This window comes from Elephantulus edwardii, unplaced genomic scaffold (assembly GCF_000299155.1).
Source record: "Elephantulus edwardii isolate Elephantulus edwardi_28Jun2011 unplaced genomic scaffold, EleEdw1.0 scaffold00255, whole genome shotgun sequence".
Classification (NCBI taxonomy): Eukaryota; Metazoa; Chordata; class Mammalia; order Macroscelidea; family Macroscelididae; genus Elephantulus; species Elephantulus edwardii.
The window spans coordinates 377,620-399,501 of NW_006400005.1; the positions used below are offsets into that span (position 1 = coordinate 377,620).

At 39.0% G+C, this 21,882-nt stretch overlaps 2 protein-coding genes across 3 annotated transcripts in view; one reads left to right on the plus strand and one right to left on the minus strand.

Moving 5' to 3' along the window:
* Positions 1-16,503, plus strand: part of SMAP1 (small ArfGAP 1) — a 192,665-nt gene extending 176,162 nt beyond the window's left edge. Inside the window, exons 7-10 of one of the 2 annotated variants that reach the window (XM_006899385.1) lie at positions 9,683-9,810; positions 12,423-12,594; positions 13,930-14,237; positions 15,541-16,503. In XM_006899385.1, coding sequence (XP_006899447.1) covers positions 9,683-9,810; positions 12,423-12,594; positions 13,930-14,237; positions 15,541-15,675 — 743 coding nt within the window. In that variant the 3' untranslated portion in view covers positions 15,676-16,503. The remainder of the gene's footprint in view (positions 1-9,682; positions 9,811-12,422; positions 12,595-13,929; positions 14,238-15,540) is intronic. The other variant, XM_006899384.1, reaches the window with a different exon arrangement.
* A 458-nt stretch (positions 16,504-16,961) lies between these two features.
* The window catches only part of B3GAT2 (beta-1,3-glucuronyltransferase 2 (glucuronosyltransferase S)), a 100,988-nt gene continuing 96,067 nt past the window's right edge, over positions 16,962-21,882 (minus strand). The window contains exons 3-4 of the mRNA XM_006899386.1: positions 17,130-17,278; positions 16,962-17,048 (exon numbers count right to left, since the gene is read on the minus strand). Coding sequence (XP_006899448.1) covers positions 16,962-17,048; positions 17,130-17,278 — 236 coding nt within the window. The remainder of the gene's footprint in view (positions 17,049-17,129; positions 17,279-21,882) is intronic.

The following is a 21,882-nucleotide window of genomic DNA, read 5'->3' on the forward strand; positions in this document are numbered from 1 at the left end:
TCACAATCAAATGTTTTAGGATTCCACCTTCTCCTCAAGGGATCCCTCTTCTCAAGGAGTCCCCATCCTCCCCTTCTCCTCAAGGGGTCCCACTTCTCCCCTTCTCAAGAGAACAAACAAGTTTGTCCTGGAGAAGGTGAAACCTTGGAGACAAGGATTTTGATGCTCTGTCTCACAAACTTTGGGCATGTTGCCAGGAGGGACCAGTCTTTGGAGAAGGACATAATGCTTAGAAGAGTGGAGGTCATCTCACCCCAGTCAGAATAGCAAAATTTAACAGAACAGCAAGCAACAAATGCTGGCGAGATTGTGAAGAAACTGGAACCCTTATTCACTGTTGGTGGGAGTGTAAAATGGTGCAACCACTGTGGAAGGCAGTATGGTGCTTTCTCAAAAAGTTGCAAATAGAGATACCATTTGACCCAGCAATTCCACTACTGGGAATATACCCCAAAGAGACCATAACTGACATCCAAGCAGATATATGCACACCCATGTTTATCATGGCTTTGTTCACAATAGCAAGGAGTTGGAAACAACATAAGTGCCCATCAGCAAACGAATGGATAGAGAAGTTGTGGTATATTCACACGGTGGAATACTATGCTGCATTGAAAACAAGGAACTCATGCAGTATTATTCAAAATGGGTGACTCTGGAGGCCATTATGCTGAATGAAGTATCTCAGTCACAAAAGGACAAATACTGTATGGTGCTGCTGTAGTAAAACAGGACTGACCTCAGGATTGGGGGGAGACTGAGAAAGATGGGTTCAATAATGTATACTGCAATGAAACAGATAAGGGAGAAAACTGTTTAAGAGGGATATGTTATTAGGTATTTTTGTCATGATAAGAGTCCAGAGCGAAGGCTGCATAGTGGAGTGGACCTAGGGGAGGGTTTGTAAAACAGTGAAAGAATTTTTCTTTTACTTTTCCAAGAGGGAAGTAGTGTACTAGGGGAGAGGGTTGGGAGGGGAGAAAAGTGCAACAATGAATGGAAATCCAGAGGCTCTGTAAATTTTCATTGAAATTAATAATAAATTTAAAAAAATTTTTTTAAAAAAAAAAAGATTGGAGGGGACAGTGCAGGAGAGGGATACCCTAGATGAGTGACCCAGTAACTGGCGTAATGGGGCAGGTGTGTCTATGAGGGAAGGGATCATAGCTCTTGTGCATAGGGTTACTATGAGTTATAGATGACTACATGGCACAAAACAACAACAGAATATACAACTTAAATAGGTTTTAAAATGTGTTCTAAAAATAAGTACTTCTATTTTCTTTTGGATTATATGTTAATTTTCTAGTACTGTGATAACAGCAGATAACACAAGTTGATGACTTTAATAAATAAAAATGTACTCTCTTGCCATTTAGGGGGCTTGTTGTTGTTGTGTGCCACTGAATTGGAAACCAACTCATAGCTGACCCTTCAGTGGGTTTTTAGGGGCAGTAAATTGCATGGGAGGAGATTGCCCATCCTTCTCCACAGAGCAGCTGGTGGATTAGACCAGCATGCAGCACAGCTTCTTACCACTAGACTAAATTCAGAGTGCTAAATCTAGGGAAAGATTTATCCAGAGGAAGGCCTTGTCTACATATGTCCTTCAACATATGTAGGCCTAAGTTTTCCTTGGAGATTATTCTTTATCTTGGCATTCACCTGTTTTTGAGGAGTTTTTCAGCACCAGAAACTGGATCCAAAGAACATGCTCTTCTGTTTTGGTGATACAAGGTTTTCTCCCACACGTACTTGCCTCTTTTCTTCCACTTCTATTTATAGGACTTTAAAAGGCCCATTATTTCGAAAGTGGATAGCCAGACTTACTCTGCCCTTTAGGCTAAGTTTAGAAGCTCTGTCCATGTTGGGGTGATCCTGCTGCTATTTAAAATATTGATGGCATTCCTTCCATCACAGCAACATGCAAGCCACCAACATTATGACACACTTACAAATGAGTGGTACTGTGAAATAGCATTAGAACATTGTCTGATAGGGTGCCAGAAAATGAGATTCTTGGGTTAGATGATGCTCAAGATAATACCAGGGAAGAGCTGTCTCCTAAAACGAGAGTACCATGATGACATAAGTGGAGCTTTCAGCCACAAAGAACCTTCATTTACTGATGTGGCAAGACTCAAAATGGGTAATGACAAACATCCACTAACAATGGGAATGAGGAGTGTACAAAGTATGAATGTATAAAAATTTGAAATTTTCTGAAATGGAAGAAATTAGACCAATATTCCATACATTAGTGTCTGAAATGGACTAGAATTAGCCATTTTTCATGAGACAGTCATATGATCTACTTTGTGAAGAATGACTATTGGAAGAGGAATGGCAGAATTTATCATCAGAACCTTTCAAAATCTGTTCTGAAGTACAATGCCATCAGTGAAAGGATAATCCACACAAATATGAGAAAGACCTATTAATAAGACGATCATTCATATTTACACACCAACTACTAATGCTGCAATAAATAAATTGAGTAGGCATCATATTCTGGTGGCTTAATAGTAAACTTGCACTGCAAACTCAAAGACATGTGGTTCACGTCCACCAGCTGTTCCATGGGAAGGTTTACTGCCTCTGAAAACCACTGGAGAGTCAGTTATGAGTCAGTTCTTTCTGATTTGACAACACATAACAAAACTAATAACTAATTATTGGAATATAAAAGTTGGAAACAAATGAGGATTGGTAATTGGAAAATACAGCACTGATGGTAGAAATGAGACTAGAGATTGTATGATAGACATTTATTCAATAAGTTTTCCATTGTAAATAGCTTTTTTTCTCCCTTCATTTTGATCTTTATTTGGGTGCAAGTGTACAGATTATTGGTTTTTCATTCAGTCATTCATGTACATTTTGTTTTATAACCTTAAATACAATGTATTAATTAGTTATAATCTGATGAGCCCCTTATTATTTGTTGCCTTTCCTTTCACCCAATTTACCTATTTCATTTCATTCAGCTTATCTTAATTAAATCAACTACATCCACAGCAAAAGATGATAGAGAAGCTCAACACTATTAGAAAAAAGGCCAAGGAGGATGACTATAGAACAGATTATCAGATGCTTATATGTAAGTTCAAACTGAAGCATCAAAACAAAATAATCTGCAACTCTACATGAAGCCAAAATATGACCTTGGGTAGATCTCAACTGAATTTAGAAAAATATCTGAGTAGATTTTTAGGTATAAACACTTAAGTCTGAGGACCAGACAAGTTGTTAGATGATGTTAAGGGAATGAAAAACGAAGAAAGCAAAAAGATCATGTAAAAGATAGAAAGAAAGAAAAAAAAGTCCAAACTAGATGTCAGAAGAGACTCTGAAATTTCCTCTTAAACATAGAGAAGCTAAATTGAAAGGAAGAAATAATGAAGTAAAAGAGCTGACTAGAATATTTCAAAGGGAGGGACGATCAGGAAGACAAAGCAAAGTGTGCAAAGAGTTAGATAAATATAGTGTGTTGTGCTGTTAACTGAAAGAAGATATTCACCGAGTCACAATACCAAATATAACTGGAAAAAACTGAGCCATTTCAGAAAGGAGCATCTAATCAAGAACCAGTGGTACTGAAAGAAGAAATCTAAGCTGCACTGAAGGCATTGGCAAAAAAATTAAGCTCCAGGAATCGATGGAATACTAATTAAGGTCTTTCTACAAACACATTCATCTCTGGACATAACTTTCTCATCTATGGCAAGAATTTGGAAGATGGCTATATGGCTCGCCAACAAGAACATAAATGTTTTTGTCCATTCCAAAAAAGTGATCTAACAGGGTGCAGACTTTATTGAACAATATTAATATCATTCATAAATTACATCTTTCTGAAGATTATTTTTAAATTATTGGAGCAATACATTGAAGTGAACTGCCAAAAAAGTCAAGCTGGATTCAGAAGAAGTTGTAGAATGAAAGATACCATGGCAGATGGCTCTTGGCTGGAAGCAGAAAATACAGGAAATATTTTTACATGTATTTTATTGACTATTCAAAGGGATATTCCAGAAACACTTTTATTTATTATGCTCATGCAGGACCTGTACATGGACTCAAGATGCAGTTGTTCAAACAGAACAAGGGGATACTGCATAATTTAAAAGCAGGAAAAGTACCATCAGTGTTGTGGTTATTTACCACCATAACTATTTAATTTGAACAAATAATCTAAAAACCTGGACTATAAAAAGATGAATGTAGCAACAGAATTTAACAACTTGCTTGTGCATTTGACACAAAGTGAAATGGACCTTAAGCACTTACTGAAGAAGATCAAAGACAATAGTCTTCAGTGTAGATTACACTTCAGCATCATGAAAGCAAAAATCCCCACAACTATACCCAGGTTGTTGTTGTTAGGTGCCATTGAGTCGAGTATGACTTATGGCCACCCAGTAACAGATCTGAACCTTGTCCTATCTTGTGCCATCCTCATCACTCACATACTTGAGCTCATTGGTGTGGTTACCGTGTCAGTCTGTCTTGCTGAGGGTCGTCTTCTCCTTTTGCTGACCTTCCACTAAGCATGAAGGAATAGCCTCTCCTAGCAACAAAATCAAAGTATGAAAGAGAAAGCTTCTACGTCTTTACTTCCAAGGAACACTCTGGCTATACTTTCTCCAAAACATAGCAGTCTGCTATTTTGGCAGTCCATGGGATATTCAGTACGCTTCTCCCAACACAATTCAAAGGCATCAGTTCTTCTGTCATCCTTCTTCATTCTCCAGCTCTCCTTTCTTTCATGATCCCCTGCTTTTCCAGGCAGGTTGCTTTTGGGGTCCCCTCCCCAAAGGATTGTGGCCTTCTGACAACATACCCAAAGTATATGAGAGAGACGGTTTCACCCTTTTTCAAGGTTAGGTTTTATACTAAATAGGATAATTACATTTTACTGATAATCATGACCTAGCTAATTTAACTGATGTTTATGCAGGATGCATTTCCATTCATTACAGCTCTTAAGTTGTCATTCAGTGACACTTGAAACGGATCAAGAAAAAGGCACTAAATAGGTCTATCATGTATTGTACATTTTTGCTCATTTGAATTATTAATGCCCGATAACTTGTGTGGTAGAGCAACAGTTAAAATTATGAACTGGTATATTCACCATTTTGATGATCTCTAGATGATAAACACTGGCCTTCAAGACTTTGTCATGTCTGAAATGTTACCTTCTTCCTAAACATTTATCAGTGAGCAGTAAATACATCCTGGCATGCCTTATGTTTGTGTGAAATGTGCACTGATTTTAACAAGTTTTCTTCTTTAGCTCAAAATAAAAACATTTAGACCTCTTCTGGTAAATGGTAGCATTTCTGGTATGAGTATAGCTTAAAACATTTATCTACCAATTTTTTCCCCAGATAACATGTTAGCCTGAAATCTTATGGCAATGTAGAAAGAAAAGCTGTCTATAACTTCCAACTGTAGGTTTGGTGCCTTGCCTTTTAAGTTTAAATCCTGTTTTTATTTTACTGCATTGTCCTAATTTCTTCTGTTTGCTCACTGACTTTTCAAGGGGTCCTTTGTGCTTCATTATCATTCTTTATAATGTTGTCCCAGCTAAATTTCTTCCTTTTGCCTTAGGCTTTTCTGAATCTCCCATTATTTTTATTGTCCACCAACTACTGTTTCTGCATACTGATTAAAGGGGGCTACTGCTGACTGCTTTCAACCATCATTGTGTGGCTGAGCAAAGAACCACCACACCAAGGTGTATGCCCATGGTGAATTCTAATGACTTGTCTGCAGAAATCCATCTGTCTCAGAGAATATACTGTGTAAGTTGGTCTGAGGTTCCTTCCACCCTGGAAAAGGAGGTTCCCATTTGTCTGGTTGGGTGTGTGCATATGTGTAAACAAACAAAGCAAAGCCCATCACATATTGGTTGCAATATTTTTTCCTTAAATTTTGGTAATTTACCCCATTTAAATTACTGACTCTGAATATGCCATTTTTTTTTAAATCTGAAAAGCTGCATACAGTTTTCAACATCTTAGCATTCTGTTGCTTAGACAGTACTATTAGTGAGGCCTTGATTAAAATGATGCACCCAGTGACAGGTGAATGTTCTGTATTGACTCAGAGTTAATTATATCCAACATTTGCTTCCCTTGCCCAGTGTGCTTCTTGATGACCATGTCAGCCTGTCTCCTTCACTCCAAATTGAGAAGACACTGGGCTTTGTGCAAAGGAAGCAGGAAAATGAGGAGGTGTCATGCGACAGTGAATGATTTTTGCTCCGTTTAGTTTGTATTGCTGCTTCTCTAACGCCATGTAATAATTAGAACCTATTTTGAACCTGCATTTTAATTTTAAATTTGTTAAGTGATTCTTTTGTCATTAGGTACAGTTATAATTAAATGGCTTTTGGTGAAATTTTGTTTAAAGGAAAGATCACTAAGGCAGGAGTTAAGAGAGTGTGCAGTGCAGTTTTCTACCTAACAAAGGGAATGGCAGCGAGCAAGTCTTCATCTTTGTGCACCTAATTTCTGTGACTAAACATTCTTTTTAAATGTCCAGTATAAATGGATGTACATTATGATATTAAATCTTAACTGTAAATTTTAAATACAGAAAATGAAAAACTTAGAAGTTCTTCAAAATGGATGGGGGGAAAAATGAAAAAATGTTTTTAGCAAGCCATGTGTAATAAATAAAAGTAGCAAGCACTGAAACCAATTTAAAAAATTATTAGTTTAAAACATTGAACTTGCAGTGTTGAGAAGTATTCACCTATGTAAGAATTTGCTTTTTAACAATTCTGTGGATGCTAAACTTTTATAGTAACAAGGAAATTAGATGGAGGTGAATGCCAGAAACCATTGTTAATGAATCATGGGGGAGAGGGAAGCAAGGCTAGTTATTTTGTGAATGTGAGACTAGAGACAGGCTCTGCCAAGCAGAGCCCTGCTTGACCTTGGGAGAAGGTGCTTCCACCGTGTCACGCTGAAGAGTTTTCAAGGCCACTCAGACTTCCACTGTGAGTTGACTGTCATGATAGCTGTATTAACCATGCTAGTTGGTTACGAAGCCCAAATTTCAAAAAATAAACAAACAGGAGATTGCCTGTTTTACACTCAGAGCTGCTGGTGAATTCAAACCACCAGAGACTTGCTGTACAATTCACCACAAACTGTGCCATGAAAACTCTCCTTTGCTATGATGAGGTTCCCTGTATCTCGTTTGCATGATCCCATCTCACGAATATTTCATTGACATTATTAGCAAGATCCCATTCTTTTGGTGGACTACAAATACCCACATTTGCAAAGTCCTACCTAGTCTGATTCAAGCCATAGTCTTTCTGATTACTTATTATGCATCTGAGAGCTGGATCATGAATAAGGATGACAGGAAAAAAATTAACACCTTTGAACTGTGGTGTTGGAAAAGAGCACTGAACATCCCATGAATGGCCAAGAGAACAAGCAGATCTGTCTTGGAGATGGTACAGCCAGAGTGTTCTTTGGAGGCAAAAATGATGAGGCTTCACCTCACATACTTTGGGCATGTTGCTAGAAGGGGCTATTTCTTGGAGAAGGACATGATGCTGGGAAGGGTAGAGGGTCAGTGAAGGAGAGGAATACTCTCTATGAAGTGGTTTGACATGGTGATTGCCCTGGGCCAGGTCACAGGCGAGCACATTGCCAGAGGCCTGGGGTCCCAAGCGCTCTGGGGACTCCAACACAGTGGCCATGAATGGGACACTGGTCTTCCCGAAAAAGAAGCTGGCCCACCAGTGGCCCTGATCAGCCTTGGGAAACCCTGGGTGGTGGAGAATGGCTTCCTCTGGGCACTCAGCGCTTCCACAGAAGCTGTTACTGGAAGTGGATCCCAGACGGCACCGGTAGTAGTCGTGGGTGGCCACAAGCGAGCCACTGGAGGGGATGGCCGCCATACTTTTGTTTGTGGCTTGGTGGAAATCTCGGCAGCGACCCCTCGGGCCTCCGTGCGATCATGGGTGGCAAGACACCGGGAGGGAGGAAAAAAACCCCTAAGCCTCGAAGCCCATTTGTGCAGGAGATAACAGAAACAGGGTCCAGCACTGCAACATCCGCACACTGTCAGAAGCTGCAAATTTTAGAAGTTTGCAGTAATCTGTGCATTCTGTTTTTCCTTAAGATTGCCACAATAATTTATATAATAATACATATAATAATAAAAAGGTAGTAAATACATTATTTTTATGCCTTTACAAATGTAATTAACCTAATTTAAATTTCAAACTATTTTACAAATTATGAAATGTTTACTCTAGTATGAATGATAATTCTTTGTGATTCACTGAAGGTTAAGTTGAAAAAGAAAATGAAAAAACGAGTGTAGTAATAGTTTGAAAAGCAAAGGGAACCTAGAATCCCGTGTATGTTGTAAAATTGTCCATTAAATTTGTCAAATGTTTGAATATATACTTTATGCGAAGACGGCTCATTAATATTAAAGAGACTAAACAGATGACACGTGTTCCTTTGAGGACTATAGGCATGTTCTATAAAGAGAGCAAGCAAGAACTTAAGTTGTTAGAACATATACTCCAGGGGATTGAAGCTGCAGTGGCCTGAAGTGTGATTTCGTATAGCTACTGAAGAGTGAATTTTGCCTGATAATCCACTCACAGTAACTCTTGGTATACTGTTCTCTACTTTTATCCTCATAAACCTTGTAAATTCTGCCATAGTAAGTAAAAAAGATGACACAATGAATTTTTTTCCAGACAGAAGCGGAAATCTTGGGGACCCTGTCCCTGTAGACCTCAGTGGCTTGGTATTGCCACCATTGAAGGTACTAGTGCTTGAATAAAGAGCAAATGATTACTTGGATATTATGGATCCGTGTTATAATATACATCCATTGTAGTCAAGATTTTCCAACTCATTGCAACCCTGCAGGACAGAGCAGAACTGCCGCACAGGGTTTCCAGTCTTCATGGCAACATCTTTGTTCCATAAGTAGCAGCTAGTGGGTTTGAACTGCCAACAAAGGGATTAGCAGTTGAGCACTTATCCACAGTAGCAGGCTTCCTTAAACCAGTTTAAATTGTATGTTGATTGTTTTTTGATCCTTTTATTTCTTCTTTATTTTGTGACTTCAAAATACAACAATTTAAGCATTTTAAATAAAATTTTACTTAAAAACTAGGTATGAAGGGATCATTAAATCACACATGTCCATATGTATACACACATTTATTAAAGGATCATTACGTGTAAGAACATGGTTTCCTCCCTCTTTGGTCCCTCACCTCATCTGTAAGTGGTAGTGTGTTTCTAAAGAGTGATTAAATGGTAGTTCATGTAAAATGCATGTAACAGTGCCCAGTATTTAGGAAGCACTTTAAAAGTTTCTATAATACAAAAAAAAGATGCAGAATAATGTAAATATTATTCTACCATTTATTTCAAAAGAGAGGGTTTGGATATAAAGTATTCTTAGAAATTAAAAAGCATTTCCTTTTTAATAAAATTATTATTAATTTCAATGAAAACTTAGAGACTTTGGATTTCCACTCATTCATTGTTTCACTACTCTCCCCTCCCAACCCTCCCCCATTGTGTCAACCTTTTCTTTCCAACTGTATTTTGCTTTTAAGATTAAGTTTCAAATCACTGAAAAGAGTTTGTTTTAAAATAGAAATTTATATTCTTTACAGATGGCCCTGCTGAGGCACCAGTAACCAATGGGAACGCAGCCATGATGCCAGCCCTCAGTGATGATCTGGACATCTTTGGGCCAATGATTTCTAATCCCTTACCCACAACTGTCCTGCCTCCAGCTCAGGTAAGAACTCAAGGTTGTTAGTGTTTCAGTTAATATTAAATATCGTGAATACCTTGTAAATTTGTTCAGGCACATGTATGTATGTCTCAGTAAAAAACCAAAACACCTATCCTCCCCAAAAAAGGGTATTTGACAATCTGAGCATGAAGAACAATTTATTTCACTTAGCAGTCTAGTGAGGCTGTTCTGTCTTCTAAACAACTTTAGATTCCATGGGAGTATGAAAGTTCCTTTTTAACTGCCTGGAGAATTAGACAAATCTGAGGCTTTAGTGCAGTTCACGGATTTTTGGGGGTTTTTTTGGTGGTGGTTGTTGTGGTTTTATTTTTCTTTCCATATCAAAGCAGCAAATAGATTAATGTACAGTTCATTCAACTGTAAAGACCATTATGCCAGGGTAAGGGTGAGCATGTGTCTGCTGGTTTTATGAGGGGTTGGTCTGGCCAACATAATTTGTGCATGCTGATCCATGATTAATAGGAAAAAATGTTTAATCTTTAAAATCACATCTTATTTTGGAACATTGTATTTAAGCTAGAATTGTGAAACTTATATTGAGCCCTGGAAAAGAAAATATTTGGTGAACAGTTAGCTTTTTTTATTTTAAATAAACTACATATAGTACTTAAAATCCAGATCCTTTTGTCTTCCCTTCTCAATTCAAAATAATGTCTGGCTTTTGCTCTGCTCAGGCAAGTTTTGCAAAACTCTTTGGCTCCACTAACAAGTGTCTGTGGTATCCTACTCTGCCAGAGCCTTAGCCAAAGGTGCTCAGCTCTCTGGTCAGGAAGCCTAGCTCTGCTGACAAGTTGCCCACAGGTATCCGACTCAACTGGGAAGCCAACTGCACTCCGCTCTGAACTGTCACATTCATGTAACCACCTAGCTCCCTGGGCCAGGAAATGGACTGCATCGTCTTATGCCAGGTTCCTGGTTCTGCTAACCACTTCTCAGCATTTAGCATCATTTCTAGTGTTACAGCTTATTTTCTTTGTTTCTCTTCAGTCTGAGAGTTTCTCAGCATGGACCTTGGGTTTAAAGAATGGGTTTCTCTCCCCTTTTTTCTTGGTGGTAGTGAGGTCCTCTTTTTATACCTCTTGGATGGCTCATTTTAAGCTGCGCAAGATGTCAAAACTGACTTGTTCCCTTATTATGGTCCCATATACCTTATTTGCATACTCCCACCTACATAGGATGCCTCGTACCTTTATTTACATTATCAGCAAGCTGTCCAATCCCCTTATGGTGGGCCACAGCCCCTTATTTACATAACCCCACCTAGTCATTTGGTAGGAGTTAAAAAAGCATGTCTAGAAAGGCCATATAAAAGTGATCCATTGGACTGTGGGTTTGGGTGTGCAGCAGAACTGAAATTTATTCATATATGGCTACTAAATCATTTACTTCTGTTTTTTATTATGCAAAATTGAACTCAAATAGCTTATACATCAGGATTGTAGAGTTCAGATAAAACTGAGAGAGAAAGAATGAGTTTAAGAGCATACTAAGTTGTAATAAAAGGTTTCCCCACCCATGAATATGAGCTGAATTATGCTGCCTACTAAGGAGAGTAGGATTGCTTAGCTGACAGATGGGTACATGAATATTAAGGGTGTATGGACCACTTCCAGAAGAGCTTCCATTGATCATACGGAGGCCCCTTTCCTAAACAGTATATAAACACTCCCCTCCCCCAACAGCTGTGGCTCTTCTCTCATTTGGTCCTCAGGTCCCAAGGGGCCAGAGAACCCCATTGTCTGGACACTCTGCAGTGACTGAAGGGAAGATGACAGGCATTAGCGAGTGACCTTTCATCCTGAGGCTATCCTACGACACATAATCTTCAACTTCTGGCTTGCTCCTTACTCTGTTCTATAATTTGAGAAAGGCTTAGCCAGTTTCCACTAATCTTATGAGTTTCATAATTGCTTGTAACTCTTTACATGTTACATATATAAGCTAAGTATGCTTATGACTGAATAATGACTTCAAAGATCATTAAGTGGAATTATCAATGTTGTATAATCATCTTTGTTGGCAGGATACAGGAGGTTATGCTAAAATATCTTTGTTTTTTTATACTATATATTTGTATTCATTTGTTCCCTTTCTCAAAATGTTATGAATTCCTAAAATAGGTTATGACTGAGGAATTTATTATGCTTAATTCCTAGATAAATTTGAAGCAGTCTGATGTGATGCTTTTGTAAAGCGAAACTTTTCCCATCATCTATAGCAGTGCCCTCTTGCAGTCCCAAGATCGCACAAGACATGCTCTTTATCCTTTGGGATAGCAGTAGCTGCATATGGAGGGGCAGGTCTGGGCATCACAGGTCTTCATGTTTGCTTTAGAATTCATTATGGTCAAGTTAGGCGGAAAAGGTTTACTGACCAAGTAAATATGATCCATTATGGCAGGGTTTTGAGATACCACTTTCATTTTAACAAATTCCATCTAAGAAACTTTGAACATTTAACATAAATAATATTTTATGTAAGTTTGTGAATTATTTATGTCCTTTTCCATTTTAATTTGGATTTTAAGAAATAAGTGAGCTATATACTTTATATAATTTGATGGCTTCTTTTTTTTTTTTTTGTATGTGTCTTAGGGTACACCCACTATACCAGCAGCTGCCCCTTTGTCTACAGTAACACCTGGGGATCTAGATCTATTTACTGAGCCAAATACAAAATCAGAAGAATCCACAAAGAAACAGCTCTCCAAAGACTCCATTTTATCTCTGTATGGTACAGGGACCATTCAGCAGCAGAATACTCCTGGTAATTAACTCCTGAAGTCTGTTTTCAGTGAATTGCAGTACAGTGTTACTATAAGTGTATCCCAGTCCTGTCATTTAGATACTTCTGTTGTTGCCATTTACCCAGCAAAGAAATGGAAATGATGAAGCCTTAGAATATAAAAATACTTACAGGATTCACAAAACTTTATTTAGAAATAACAAGCTATTTGCATATCACTTAATATGGTTTTACAAATTTAGAAGACATGGATGATCTTTAAAGAATTATTGAAAGTCAATTTGCATAAAGTTCAAGACTTTGGGTACAGTACATTTTCTCTGCAGATCAACAGTCTGAATTATCTTAGGGGTTTGCAAAAGCTCTAAAACATTTTCTAGTTTTCATGATGTATTATAGTTTATATAGTTTTATACCTGTCAGACCATTTCCCCTAAAATTAAGCTGAGGTTTTGACACCATAGCTGCAGACAATCGCTAATGGATTTGACAGTGAAAAAGCAATGGTAGAAGTCAACAGAAACAGCATGAAATTTCATGCTCTCTAGTTTGGTCTTCAGAACTGATATTTTGTATGGCCATTACATGAGATTTTTTTACTTAAGTATTCAGGCATATACACCTACTCCTAAATTAACTCTCAATATCCAACAATTAGTAATCAACTTAAATCACCTTACAGCCAGTTAAGACCCATGTGGATGAGTGCCTTCCTCCTGAATGGGTCCCTTCCTCTTCCACCCCCCCCAATTCTTGGATGCCAGTGAAGAAAAGCTAAGGCCATATACACTGGGGCTGTTAACCTGCATGCATGCTCCACAGCTTTTCCTAATCCCAGCTTTTTTTCTCCCGGCTGGAGCTGCAGGCTTGTGAGAAGGCAGCACAGTGACACAGACAGGAAACAGTGACAGTTACTTTACTGCAGACCCTGATGTCCACTTGTTTGTGCACCCATGGAGAGCAAGAACTCTTAAGTGGGTTGTGATCTGATGTAAATCCTGCTCACCAGCTTGAAGTAGAAAAGTCTTGGTTTGTTTACTGCCAGGGAGGGAAACAGCCTCCTAGGGCTGCCTCTTAGGAGTCTATAGCACATGTGTTCACTGAAGTTTTATGTAACACCATTTTTGCATAATAGAACCCAGGTCTTTAGAGCTTAAGCATTTCATTAAGTGAGGAGTGGGTAGAATTGATTAATGTGCATTCTGAAAATAGCCAGTTATCAGGGTTTAGGTATGATTTGTCTGAACAGTAGGAACAGCTGTACTAGAATGAATTTTTGCCCTATATAGTTAAAAGAGAAACTTTTCGCTGTGATTGTGGAGGCAAGTTTTCATTTTCATGATTCTTATGTTGCAGGTGTGTTTATGGGACCCACAAATATACCATTTACCTCACAAGCGCCGACTGCATTTCAGGGTTTTCCATCCATGGGAGTACCTGTGCCTGCAGCTCCTGGTCTTATGGGAAACGTAATGGGACAGAGTGCAAACATGATGGTGGGCATGCCCATGCCCAATGGGTTTATGGGAAATGCACAAACTGGTGTGATGCCACTGCCTCAAAATGTGGTCGGGCCCCAAGGAGGAATGGTGGGACAGATGGGTGCCTCCCAAAGTAAGTTTGGTCTGCCCCAAGCTCAGCAGCCTCAGTGGAGCCTCGCACAGGTAGGAATCTTGCACTGACTTCTTTGATTCAAAGTTGCCACATTAGTCTAAATGGTTTTATTTGTATTTGAACCTAACAGAATTGAGTGAGAGTAATATAGAAGGTTACCAAATAGAGTGTGACTGTCTGTATAGTTTTTTAAAAAAAACACACCAACACACAGAGATACCTTTTCTGTTTGTTATTACACAGCTGTAATACACCCTTAATACTCAATTTTTAACAGTTAAATTTACTTTGGGTATCTTTAAAGACTCTCTACCACATTTTTATTTGATTTGGCACCAGACATTAATGATAAGCCTCTCTCCTGATCAGATGTGACATGTATGTTGTCGTTTGCCTCGACAAATTTATACACAAATTGGAGGGTGGGGGGAATCAGCTTCCTTTTCAAAGCATTATTTGGTCAGAATTTAGGCTATTCTCCATGTCTTGTGGCTTTTGCCCAAGAATTTGTAAAAATTTTAATTCCAAGGCAGTACTGCAATTTTAACCTTGACTGTAAGTTTCCAACCCATTTTATGATCAATCTTCTCACCTTTCTCCTGTTGTTTGATTATATCTCATATACATATTTTAACTCACAGTTTATAAACATTTAGAGGTGTGAGTTGTAGAGAAATGTCCATGTTTATGACCATTTTCAAATATATCCATTTCTCCTGTTTTCATGGTTTAACCTTATGAAAATGGAGTGTGGCTTCATCAGCCAGTTCGAGGCCTAACTGTAACAGTTTACATCACTCACACCTTGGCATTAGTTAAAAACAAACTTTTTAAAAACTATAGTTATAAATGTGAAATATCAGATGGTGAAGAGTAGATGTATTTATATATAAAGCCTTTTAAGACTTTAAAGAAGGTGAATAATTTTGGAACATTATCCTTCATAGTTAAAGCACACCATTCTACAATAGTTGAAAGTTAGAATAGATATTTTTTTATGGAAAGATTTCTTTGGAGACAAGAAATTGAGCCTAGAAAAAGTGAATTATCATATAATTGAGATCACTTTACAATAGTGCTAAAAAAGTAGAAGAAAATAAAAAGTCAAAAGGAGCAATTTGCTTCCTGTAAAAAATAATTGTAGGGTAGTCTGATTTTACCCTAGTGCTTTGACTAATTTTCACATTGATAAAAACTTCAGTTATCTCTCTGACTAAATGAATTTCTGTGAAATATAGCTGCTATTAAGATAAGAAAACCTACATACACAATGTCTAACTGTACTGTACCTAAAGAAATAAGAATTAAGAGTGAAGTATACCTCTTCAACTAAGCCTTTTTTGTGTTTCACAGATGAATCAGCAAATGGCGGGCATGAGTATCAATAGTGCAGACCCCACGGTGGCTTTTGGCCAGCCCCCCAGCACAACAGCAGGATGGTCCGGAAGCTCCTCGGGTCAGACTCTCAGCACACAACTTTGGAAATGAAAAATGCAATACAAGTTTCATCTAGAACTACCACCTGACATTCCTTGCTAAAACGCATCTATAGTTCCCCTGTTTGTCCATGTACATATTTTTCTTTCCTCCCATTTGTTCATTTTAAGAATTATCTGATGGACCGTGTTGGTCTGTACTGATTTAATTTGACGTGGTGAAAAGCAGGCTGAGAAACCATTTTATGTCAGGGGCCGCTTTGCTCACATTTCCCATGATTTCATAAACCATACTCTTTGAGAAGCTGCTCAGTCAACTTTGAGTAATCACTTTCACTCTCAGTATAATTAGAGCTATAATGTTTGCATATAAGGGAAATAGTTATCATGTTAGTAATACCTCTAACAGTATAAACCCTGCCCCTAAATTAGCCAGTAATCCTGTAGGAAGATACTATATGATCAAATGTTTAATCATATAAATAGAATGTAAATGTATCACTGAGCACTGTTTTCTAGTGTATCAAAATTCTTTATTTCATCATTAACTGTGCTGTTGTAATGATGTGCTTAACAGGGAATGTGGTTAGTGAAAAGAAGATAAACCTGGATGTTACTGTAAATTTAGTTTAACAAATGTTTGAAGAAAGATTTCAAATTTTATCTGCCTCTCTTATAATTTGGATCTCTTCTTATGAACATAGTGCTAACATGAAGACCTTTCTCTGCACTATATGCAAACAGGGTAACTACAGCAAAGCCACTTTCAGTTCTTGAAGGTATATCCAGGTTTATGACAGTAATTGTGTTTACATTTTATGGTGCCTAGTATTGACAAAATGTTACTTCCCTATATTAAACAGATAGATAAATCCATAGACCCTTTTTTTGGGTGCACTGTATTTCCTATGATGCATACTGCCTGCCACCAATCTTCCAAAAACTACTTAATGTTGGACAGTCAGGAACTGGCAACATTCAGTTGGCAAAATATCTGTTTCCACTTTTCCGTTCTATTAGGTCAAACTGGGGGTAAGAGTGGTGGGGAATATGTAAGGTATTCAGAATGGTATCCTGCAGTGTCAGTTAGCTATACTGTACAAAGCTGTTTGGTTGTGGAAGCACAGGCCTAAGAAATGAAGACAAAACATACATCTTCTACCATCCAGTTACCTTATGTTAACTGATAACACTGTTTGTACAGATGTCCATCAGATGACAATAAAGGCTGTTGTACTGAAGTGAAATGAACAATACCTGAATGCTCTGCAGCCTAACCTCCACACGTCCTCGCCCACATCCACTGGCCAGGCGTGCTGCACCTGGTGCTACTTCAACTTATACCTCAATTCTCACTGTATCCAGGTGGTGCTTTGGCTCGTTCGCTAGGTTAACCTTCTCTGTCCGAGTGTGCCATACAAGAACCTAAAGAGAGAGAAATATTTTGGGTAGCCACATTCTTAATGTTGAACTCAGCAAGATCAAGCAGATGAGTAAAATGAATACCTTGGTACAGTTGTTTGCTTTTGGTTCCAATTCTTCAACTGTTGTTATCTGTTTGAGAAAGTCAGATTCTTGCATCCCTGGTAGGGATCCATGGCGCTTAAATATAGCCTTTGGATTGGACAAGATGACTTGAAGGCTCACAGCAAACCCTTTGTGAAGAATTGGGGGAGATAAACTTTACTTAAAAGTGAAATAAGTGTACTTCTCTTATTTCTAGTTAATTTGGGGTCACATCAAACTTAAAAACTGTTAATCTATTCTGCTGGCTCTTAAGTTTTATATAATTGAATAGGAATATTACTTATATTTAATAACTTGTAGTCTAAAAAGTACTATCAGTCATTACAAATACAGTAACCCTCAGGTTAAGAATGTTGAGGTTGAACTTTTGGAAGTTAATGTTCTATAAATTTGCCCTCACTTAGAAACAACTGAACCCCACACAGTTCTCTTGCCTGATCTTCATGTAATAGCCTTGTACATATGCTCTATCTAAGCCAGCATAGCTCTGGTTTACACAGTGTTTAAATTCTTTGTTATGTGGATATCTGCTGCATAGTCAGTGGGGAGTACTAACCCAAAGGCCTTTCATGCCACCGAGGCATCACTGAAAACAGCTGGAACAGTCACAGCACTCCGCAACAAGACGCCAAAGGGTCAAACAACACATGAACTAAGTGCCTTTTCTGATAGGTCGACTCGGATTTTAGTGTTAAAAACAGTTCTAGATTTTCTTCATGTGCAGTTTAAACCTTCATAGTTATTTTGGAAGTTTTGACACTCTTAGTCTACTAGCTTCAGAGTGGCACTCACTATACAGTCAGGTCACCCTTCCAGAATTAAAGACATGGAAACGAATCCCCCAAGAACATTCCTGAGCACTTCTTTGGAGCAGTCAGAAAAGTAACTACCAAATGATACTAGGCAGTTCAGTGGAGCAGTGAGAAAAAACCACAAGCAACATTCTCATAACCATGTTAGATACCAGACAGGTCAGCTATCTTTATGGGAAAACCTAACACTAAGCTGCATGGAGACACACCTAGGTCCCGTGGATGCTGAGTGAAGCAGAGCAGGGAAAGAGTGTTAATGCACTAGCCTTAGGGCTGATCCTGATGTCTCACACCATTCCTGCGAGAAGCCAGCACTTTCTAGACAGAAGGACACTGGACTTGTAATTAGAAGCTGGAGCAGGTTTGCTTGAGTCTTTACACTGCAAGAAACACCACGTTACTTAACCTTTATCCACTAATCATCTACGAGAAAGCTGTGGCACCTTCTCAACTCAGTGTTTGATAAAAAATTAGCTAATGTATGGAAAGACTCTATAAACCATTCTACTCACAAGTTATTACAATGCAGTAACAGTAGATCTGTGTAAATATTACCTCAGGTAGGAGGTGGTGGTAGCCATCATTCACAATTGGAAGTCTTGCAGAGTCAGGAAATGGGCAGAACCAGACCACCTGCCTGTCACACCACAGAGCTAGCAGGCTGGAAGCCATCACTGAGGATGGCTGGAACAGTCACAGCACTCTACTAGAAACCAAAGGTCCCAACTGCACACAAACTAGAAAAAAAGCCTTTTCTAATAGTCTTCCTCCCTTTCTCACCTATAGTCTCTGATTTTTTTTAAAAAAAAATTACTTTTGTAAAAGGCATTCTGAAAATGCAGCCCCCTTGATTGCTACCATTTCCCCTCTTAGATAAATATATGCATCATGACCACTAAAGGATTCAGGCTGAGTATTTTGCTTTGCTTATTATTAGCTCAAGAATCTTTCTAGCTCATGGCATGGCAAAATCTACAATATACACAAAATGATAGTCTGTTGTGAAGTTAAAGTCACTTTGCTGCAAAGCCCTTTCCTGGTCTCCCTGGAGAATAAGGAACAAATGGGAGAACAGTACTAACTAGCCCATGGACTGCCAAAAGAACTAGCAGGTTAAGTCCTGAGAGCCAGTCTAGCCAAACAAAGCTCATTCTCACATAATGTGGACATGTTAGGAGAGGCTATTCCTTAGAGAGGGACATTATGCTTGGAAAGGTGGAGGGTTGGTGAAAGAGAGGAAGACCCTCAGTCAGATGGATTGACAAAGTGACTGCAGCAATGGGCTCAAGTATGTCAGGAAGTGTGAGGATGGCACTGGGTAAGAGAGTTCAGATCTGTTGTTCATAGGGTCGTTAGGAGTGGTACCCGCCTTGATGGCACCTAACAAAGACAAACAATTTAGTACCAGGAAGAATTTTTTGTAGCATGACAATGCACCACAACAGCCAAGCACTTTGTTTTGTTGTGATGAGTTTTCTAGTAAACAAGGGGGACAGACAATCCAGAATCTACTCCACCTTCCTCAATGCTTTTGCCCAGGCCCTGCTCAGTGAACCCCTCAAAGGAAGCAGGGCCCCACCAGTGAATGGGCAGGAACCTCAGGCTGAGGAGGCCAAACTCTGGATTGCTTTCTGGGGATGTGACCTGCTGTGAAATAGAGGGGAGTTAAGATAGAGTTTATCCAAAATCCAGGCAAAGAGTTTGCAGATTCTAAACTGTTAAGTTTCTATTCTGAGATAGTGTGGATTTTCTTCATTTACAACTGTAAATTTAGCATAACTTCCCTTTTTAGACAAACTTGTAAAGTATGGAGTAGCACTTGAGGTTCTATAAGCCTTCTTCACTTCATAGGAGTCAAGAGTCTCTGTCCTGGTGAGTTGTGTTAAAAATGCAAATTCACTGAGGTGGCAGGATTTTGTGACTTCAGGCTGGGTGGGATCAGTTACCTCAAGCTGAGGCACGGGGTCTGCTTCAATATATGCATGTGTTTACTGATTACTCATTAGAAAAGAGATGGGACAACAGGGACTTGTTTTCCCCAAGTCTTAAATAACAAAAAATCAGATCCAAAAAAATGAAAACCGTTAGTTTCAGACATTAGAAGAGCACATAGGTGCTTGATGGAAATGGAGCTTGCTTGAGGAAAAGGAGCCAAATGGGGTTGATCCTTTAACTCTGCTTCCTACGTGGAGGAAGTTTGCAAATCACACAGCAAAGTGGAAAGACAGCTATGTATCTCTTTGAGGTGAGGATACAGAATTCTGAGAGACCTAGACAGCTCGAGTTCACAGGGCAAAGGGTGGGTGAGAAAGAAAAACTAAGCCCAGTGTCACTGAATGGTGACTCACAGGGACACGAGAAGGAGCCCAGGTGGCACAGTGTGCTTTGCATTTGGCTGCTAATTGAGAAGTTGATGGTTCAAATCCACCATCCACTCCATTGAAGAAATATGAAGCAGTGTCCTCTGTAGAGCCTCAGAAACCCACAGACGATCAGCGTGTGCCAGATCTACTTGAGGGTTGTGACAGGAATGGAAAGAAGCCAAAGGGTCAGAGTAAGGCTCACCCCAGAGCGGTTCCATGACAGCCTGCATCATCTTTCTCCTACAACTAGAAAGAAAGATTTACAGAGGGTTCACCCCACATCTTCAACTATGATCAATGAATGCTTGTGAATTTACCTGAGGCCAGGTGAAATAAAACTGGAAAAGAACAGATGAATTATCGGAGCTGTCAGGGCTGGGAAGAGTTGGCATTCCCAACAGAGTGCTGCTACCTGGTAGCACATGAAATGTTTGAAAGGCTTTTTGGCCTCAGTACTGAGGTCAGATTAGCCCCAGTTAAAGACTTCTTACTTCAAAAAGAAGCTCTGGTGCATCTGTGTTAAGTAAGGGTGCTGCCAATGCAAAGCTTCATTGTTTCACTCCCAACAGCTGCTTCACGGGAGAAGGCTGGGCAGTCTCCTCCCAGGTGATTTACTGCCTCAGAAAACCTGCTGAAGGGTCCACTATGGGCCTGATCCCACTGGATGGTATTAAACAACTTTAAAAGATAAGCAACAAGCCTAGGAAGTACTGAAATATTTTCAAGTTCCTCTGTATCAGAACAAAGCTCAAAAATACTTGAGTGCAAAACATTTCCAGCAAACTTCACTTCCAGCAAGTGGATTCCGACTCAGACCCTCTAGGGGAAAGCAGAACTAGCCCATAGTTTCCAAATCTAGATAAAATTTTATGCCGCACGCTCCTTCAGCTTTGTCCTGTAGAGTAGCTGGTGGGTGCAGATTACCAGCCTGCCAGGTAGCAGCTTGGTAAGGGCTTCTATCACAGAGCCACCAGATCTCTTTCACCTCACAACACAAAATCAGATGACTGAGATTACCTGATGGACAAAGCAGCAGGAAAATGAGATTTCGTATGAAGTGGAAAAATGAACTGAAATCCAGAAATTATCAAGATGACAATTAGAGAACAAGTGTATTAAGACATTGTAAATATATATATTCCATATTTAAAAATTTAATTGAATATGCTAAGTAGATCTGTTGTTGTATATTGTTGATTTATAACCCACCCCACAGTTCACCCTCGAGAGGGTTTTTAGAGGTAGTAAATTGCACAAAGGTAGGCTGCCCATCCTCCCGTAGAACAGCTGATGGATTCAAACCACGATGCTTTGGGATTGCAGTGCAGCTTCTTAACACTAGGCGATCAGAGTGCTCTAATTAGAGAAAACTTTAAAAGTCCCAAAATTATATCCTAACTGGTAAAAAAATCCAAATGCAAAAGTATATTGGTTGGAATAAACAGATTAGACATACTTTTTAAAAATTGTTGTTGTTGTTGTTATGTGCCATCGAGTCGTTCTGACTCATAGTGACCCTATGCACAACAGCTCTAAACCCTCTATCCTGCGCCAACC